Source organism: Wyeomyia smithii, chromosome 3 (assembly GCF_029784165.1).
Source record: "Wyeomyia smithii strain HCP4-BCI-WySm-NY-G18 chromosome 3, ASM2978416v1, whole genome shotgun sequence".
NCBI classification, from domain to species: Eukaryota; Metazoa; Arthropoda; class Insecta; order Diptera; family Culicidae; genus Wyeomyia; species Wyeomyia smithii.
In genome coordinates, this window is record NC_073696.1 from 115,234,747 (window position 1) to 115,241,929 (window position 7,183).

Consider the following 7,183-nt stretch of genomic DNA (forward strand, 5'->3'; position numbering starts at 1 on the left):
AGCAGGAAAAAATAACATGCCTTTCGTTTACTAGATACCAAATACTTCGGCGAAACACCCGATATTCATTATTATTATGAGACCAGGACAAAATGTATTCAATGTTGTGATCATATCTAGTATTATATTGAAATTTAGATAACAGCGAACGTAATCAAATTAAGCTGACATTATGTTAATACATAAACGTTATCGAACCATTCCTCATGCGTATGGTATCATAAATCATGATTCTCGACTCATAATTATTGCCTTAATCAAATGAAACTATTATTAGCAGACACAACCTACACTATTATCAGCACAGTAATTATGCTGAACGCCATATTCACCATCATAGATGACAGTTAATTTGACACGGCACGGGCCATAGGTGAAAACCTATATAAATGTGCCGTACATACATAAAGACCAATATAGTCTGGAATAAGTGTTACCGAAACAGGTTTGAAAACCTGATAAGCGTAAAGCCTGGTCAATTTAATTCGTTGGCTTGCTAAATTGTTTCGTGTCGCCGCTCAAGAATGGCAGAGCAACTTTTGCCAATTTACAAATAAAAAACTAGTTTAAGGTCAACCATCATGTAGTCGATGAGAGTTCTCTGACCAGACAGTTAATCGCGTCCAAACTGAAAAAATGGTAAGGTAACGGAGTTTAGAGAGAAGGCGGGGGCATTGACTCCTTCGGATTTATTTTGTTGTATGATTTTGATACCTGAAAGAAAGTCGAACACACCCCCAAGGTCGCCTTGGTGCACAATCACAATCAGTTAAAATTGATACAGTATAAAAACAGATGTTAAACCGTTCCGAAACCATTCTCGACTCAGGAGAGGAACGGACAGAATAACGTAGCAATGGCTTTCAAAGTAAATTTATTTCTGAGTTGATAGGGTATAAATTGCTAACAATTATTATTTTCAACAGTTCATTATTCTCGCAACCGTGTTAGCTGCAGTCAGCGCTGGAGTGATCCCAGATCATGGATATGCTTCATCCCACCAAAGTATCACGCATCATGCTGCCCCGATCCACGCAATCCACGCCGCTCCAGTGCACCACGTGGCTGCCATCCACGCTGCTCCAGTCCATCATGCCATTGTGAAGGAAGTTGAGCATCATGCCCCAGCCCACTACGAATTTTCCTACTCTGTTCATGATGAACACACCGGAGATATCAAGAGCCAACACGAAACCCGCCAAGGAGACGAAGTGCACGGACAATACAGTTTGTTGGATTCCGATGGCCATCATCGTGTTGTTGACTACCATGCCGATCACCATTCCGGATTCAACGCCGTAGTCCGTCGCGAACCGTCTCACGTTAAAATTGCCCAGCCTGTGCACAAAGTGATCGCTCAGCCGGTGCACAAAATCATTGCTCAACCCGTTCAGGCTATCCATGCTCCGGTGTCCCATGCAACCATCTCTCATCATGCTGAACCAATCGCGCACAGTACCCACCATGTTGCCCCAGTGTCGCATGCCACCATCTCGCATGTTGCCCCAATCGCCTACCACAGCGAGGCTCCCAGCCATTACAGTCATCATTACTAAATAGTAATCGGTAGCAAAAATGTCTTACTAATCAACGAAGGTCCTGTGTTTGTGAAGTATAATAATTTTATGAAAAGTGTCTTTTAAATGTGTAAATAAATTAAATAAATTAAATTGTCGTTCGGCTTCCACGGTCTCGGTAGGTATCCGGGTAGTCCCTGAACTTGATCAAATATACGATTGCCTCACGGAGCGGAACTTGGCCTGTGAATGTGCTTATTTGATAATAAGTAACTTGTCACCAAGGATTAGTTATCTCGAGGATCAAGGATTAGCAGCTCTTTTGGTGTACTGCATGAAGGCACACTGTGCCTTGGCATTAACCGAATTTCTTCATAGTGATAGAAATTTCCCGAATGTCAACTTACGTTAAATTTTCCACTAAATTACATTGCCATTTTTTCTGGTTTTTTTTTTTTGGAAGTGGCTAGCGAAGAAATAATCCACTGCTCGCATCAACTTTGGTTTCCCTTAATCTGCTAACTGCTGACAAAATATTTTTCTATCAGTGTTTTGTTAGTAAGCTGTTAACCAAATTTTTTTACTAACTGGGCAGACAGCACTCCCGAGAAAGGTCACAGAGCAAAAGATCATGGATCTTATATCGCCGGGTCTTGCTCCTGGGTGATAGGATGAGTTATGAGCAAGAAAGTGTGCGACAACTGTTGGGTTCCTATATAGATGGTTTCGTTTCACTATCAAACTATAAAAGTCGGTTAATTTAATTTCTAAAGGATTTCAATTGCTTATCTAGGATGTGTGTGGGTGTGGTTGGTGTGGGCGATGGCGGGTCAATTTTCTGCTCACGGTACGTGCCAGCTGTTTAGATAGAGCAATAAACTCGATTGCTGCTCTGGCTATTCCTAGCACGCTGACATATCGAGTTTCCAATGCAATGGCGGCAACGTGGTGTGCCGGGGTAGCGGATCCTCCTTCGCTTTTAGGGCCAGTTGTCCAAGGATTCGGCGGGCTCGTGGCTACCCGAAACTCTTTTACAGTAAGGCGTAGTCTGAATTCACTACATAAGTCGACACGTGTTAAGCGAAGGAACGAAGATTAATCGAATAAACTGATCGATCTTTGAACGTAAATTCCAAAAAAAGGTATTAATCGCACATAATCTATTAGCGAGTGTAAATCGGTCAGTGATATTTTTAACCTAAGTGAGCGTCACTTTGCTTCTACATAAAATTGATTCACATTGCTAATTTGAGTTCTCAACGTGTTCCAGAGGTTACTTCTGATGGAAATCTGACTGACGCCGGTACACTGGCAGTGTTGGCAGAAAAAATGATTTGCAACATAAATTTCAACATACACAACTTTGAACAGCTCTAGTATTTTTTTGGGACACCCTAGCTCTTTAGTGTCTTCGGCCAAGTTGTTGGGCATCAGAAAACCTTCGATTTTCGTCTTATGGTTCGAGCCATTTGAGCTCTTAAGAATGGAAAATGCAAAAAAGTTGATTTTTTCCATACAAATCTCCCTATGCATTTGAAATGCAATGCGCCAAGTGGAAACAAAACCAGTCGACTTCCGATGAATTTAGGATTATTTGGGCTCCAAAAAGAACAAAAAAAAACTTGGTTCTGGCTTTCTGCTATAAAGTTTCGTTTTTTGCCTTTCTCCTAGAAAGGTATAGCAATCACTGGCAAAACCAAAGGTATAAAAGTGGTCCCAATAGCGGAATGTCACATATCACTCGACTCAGTTCGATGAACTGAGCATTTTCTGTATGTATGTATGTATGTGTGTATGTGTGTATGTGTGTGTATATGCAACTTTTTTTTCTCACTCACTTTTCTCAGAGATGGCTGGACCGATTTTCATGAAATTAATTGCAAATGAAAGGTCTAGTTGTCCCATAAGACCCCATCATGGTAGCTTGTGTACCACTAGTGTCTATATAAAAACGCTTTTTTTGTGTGAAATCAAGTGCTTTAGGTGATCTAGTGCTAGTGATCCGACGGCCAAATTGGAAATATAAACGGATAAGTAGAAGTGTATTTGCATGCTTTCGATTTATTCGTTTTTTTTTTTATTGATTTAATTTGTGTCAGCGCCGATCATCGCGTCTATATCACATAGACGCTACGGCTTCTGGTTGAAACATTCATTGTTATATTATTGCATTGTTCGTTGCCTTTAGCCTTTGTCGTTGCTGCTGGACGAGTCCGGCCGGAGGTTGTTTGTTTGTTTAGTATGGACTGTGCAAAGTGTGGTAATTTAGTTCGTGTTAGCGACGATCCCGTAGTTTGTGTGGGCAAGTGCAAATCTCGGTTTCATCGAGTTTGTACGCCGCTCACTAAAATAGCGGCGAAAGTCGTTAACGATAATGAAAATATTGTATTCAAATGTGCTTCATGTTTATCGGCCCAAGAAGACGGCGGGAAAGATGATGCTATGAGTAGTGAGCTGACGGAGATCAAGAGTGTATTGTTATCTTTGTCTCAGTCGCTCACAGATACTCAAAGCGGAATCAAAACCGAGATAAACAGCGCGATTGCTAATGGAATTGAAAATATTTTAAAATCGATCAGCAACTTTCTTCGTGAGAGTATGGCAAACATTGAAGCCAATGTTGCCAATAAGCTGGATGATTTTGAAATGAATTTAATTGGTAATAATAATGATCGGGATAAACATGCTGCAATGAGCAGAAAAAGGTCTAGAACTGAGAGAACGATTCACTCTGAGTCGGACTCTATTCCCAACAAGAATAAGCGTGACGAACCAATAGATGATGCGGTTAAGCAAAATGACGAGGTTTTTATTTCTGAAAATGCTTTGACATACGCCAACGTTTTGGCGGGGTCGAGTGGGAATGCAAATAAATTAAAGCGTGTGGAAAATCGTAAGACTCGGCCGGTTATTGTGATTAAACCAGTCGAGTCTTCTCAATCTAGTGAAGATACTAGAATTTTTTTGAAAAACAATTTAGATCCGAAAATACACAAAATTAGAAACTTTAGAAACGGCAAAGCAGGTTCGATAATTGCTGAGTGTGCAATAGAGGATAACATTGAGATCGTGAAAAAGGATATTGAAAGCAATTTAGGTGAAAAATATAATGCTGTTATTCCTACAAACGCGAAGCCTAAGTTGAAAATTGTGGGAATGAGTGATCAATATTCCCCCGAAGTCTTTATTGACTTGTTAAAAAGTCAAAATAATGACCTCGGTATTAATGATGTCAAAGTTATTGCGCAACTTGTAAATTCAAGCTTCAAATATAATAAGTATAACACAATTATTGAAGTTGATAAGGACACTTTTAACCACTTGATGACTGCTGGTAAAGTAAACATTGGGTGGGATAGGTGTTCGGTTCAAAGCCCGTTAATGTTCTACGTTGCTTCAAATGTGGAGAATTTGGACACAAAAGCACAGAATGTGTTAATACTGAAACGTGCTCTAAGTGTAGCGGACAACATAAAACATCGGAATGCTCTTCGACTGATTTTAATTGCGTAAATTGTTTGAAATCTAATAAAGAATTTAATTTGAACTTGGACGTAAAACATCCAGCATTTAGTACAAAGTGTCCGGTATATCGGAGACTGTTTGAAAAAAGAAGAAGCAACATGTTGTTAAGTAAATAGCAACTGAAGAAAATGCAATGTGAGAGGAAGTAAGAGATAGTTTACCTAAATATTGCTGGTTTATCTACAAATTATGCCGCTTTGCGGCATCTTGTAGAAACAACACGTCCGATGTTAGTGTTGCTAGCTGATACTCATATAGTTGAAGCTGATGCTTTTGATCAATTTAACATTCCGGGTTATAAAGTTGCTTTTTGCCTGTCACACTCCAGACATACAGGAGGGGTTGCTATTTACGCCAAGGAATCTATTAAATTCAACACTCGGTTGAACGAATGTGTTTAAAACAATTGGTTCCTGGGTATATCAGTTGAAAAAGGCATGACGATGGGAAATTTTGGAATTGTATACCATTCCCCCAGTTCAAGTGACCAGCGGTTTTTGGAAATTTTAGATAACTGGTGGGAGATTTTGTAGATTTGAATAAATTAAATGTTATTGCTGGTGATTTTAATATTAATTGGCTTAATGAACCAAATTCGAATCAATTGAAGCAATTAGCAAATTTTTTCAATTTGAGACAAACGGTTTGTCAATATACAAGAATTTCCAGACGTTCTCGTACATTAATAGATCACGTGTTTTCAAATTTTGATAATGTTCATTCTTTTACAGAGGCCGATTACAAAATTACAGAGCATGAGACAATTTGGGTTTTTATTGAGAATGACCAAAACCGTGATGATAAAGTAAAGATAAAGTGCTGGAATAGATATTTGAAGCAAGCAGTGTCTCAACTTGTTTCGAGAAGCTTGGATTTTCAACCAATAGCTGGTGATTTGGACAATAAAGCAGCTGTTCTTACCAACACGCTGAAAGAATATACCAATAGTTTAGTTTTTGAAAAACATGGTAATTTGCATAATGCAAACAGCTGGTACTCTTTAGATCTTCTGCGTTTAAAATGAAAAAGAGATAGGAAGTACAAGTTGTTTTACAGAAGTAACAGTACTGATGATTGGAATAGATACACCGCGGCGCGTAACATGTATTCACGGTCCTTGAAAAAGGCACGGTGTGAATAAAGACTGTTCCGAAAATTATAAATACATCTTCTTTCTTGAATAAAACCAAAAATACAGGATTTTTCGGGTCACTTTATTCTGAAATATAGATAATAAGTGTTTTCTTTCCAGTTTCAATTCAAGTTGGGATTATTTTTCGTAGGATACGCGAGTTCTCTAACTTTTCTCTTAACACTAATCATAAGCTTTTGCACAGTGTGTTCTCCGACCATTTTGACCACTTTAAGCCAATCTTTTTGAATTTTTTCAACATTGTCCGCTGGTTTGACATATTTCCTCAGCTTTACCTTGGTCAAAGCCCAAAAATTTTCAATTGGGCGAATTTCAGGACAGTTTGGAGGATTCATCTCCTTTGGGACACATGTGACATTATTTGTTTTATACCACCCCAGTGCATCCTTAGAGTGATGGCAGGAAGCAAGATCGGGCCAAAAGATTGGAGGATTGTTATGCTGCTTAACCATGGGTAACAACCTTTTCTGCAAACACTCTTTCACGTAAATTTTACCATTCATTGTGTCATTCGTAATGAATAGACGAGATATTTTCCCACATTCACAAATGGCCTGTCAAACCATTACCTTCTTGCCGAATTTTTCGGTGTAAATGGCTTTCACTGGTCCAGGGACATCCTTTCCCTTCGGTGATGTATAAAATTGCGGTCCTGGCAGAGTCTTATAGTCCAGTTTTATGTAGGTTTCGTCATCCATGATAACACACCCCATTTTTTGGTCAGAAGTTTGTCATAAAGCTTCCGAGCTCTCGGTTTCACAGATTCAGCTTGTATTGGATTTCGTTTTGGCTGCTTCTGCTTCCAACGGGTCTACAGACCCATTCTTCCCTTGGCACGCATAACGTTACTCGCCGAGGTTCCAAGCTTTCTCGCCACATCTCGTACTGATACTGAAGGATGCCGCTTGTTGTATTCCTTAACCTTTTTGTCCATTGTGGGATCAACAGGCCCGGGTTTTCTACCTCGTCTTAGGGCATCAGTAAATGT

General features: G+C 39.4%; 1 protein-coding gene across 1 annotated transcript; it reads left to right on the plus strand.

Annotated features, from left to right (window-relative positions):
- The first annotated feature begins 706 nt into the window (after nt 1-706).
- Nucleotides 707-1,670, plus strand: LOC129733038 (cuticle protein 8-like). The gene is made up of 2 exons (XM_055694582.1): nt 707-868; nt 927-1,670. Exons 1-2 carry the CDS (start codon nt 857-859, stop codon nt 1,554-1,556), a joined length of 642 nt encoding a protein of 213 aa, XP_055550557.1. The 5' UTR covers nt 707-856; the 3' UTR covers nt 1,557-1,670.
- The last annotated feature ends 5,513 nt before the right edge of the window (nt 1,671-7,183 follow it).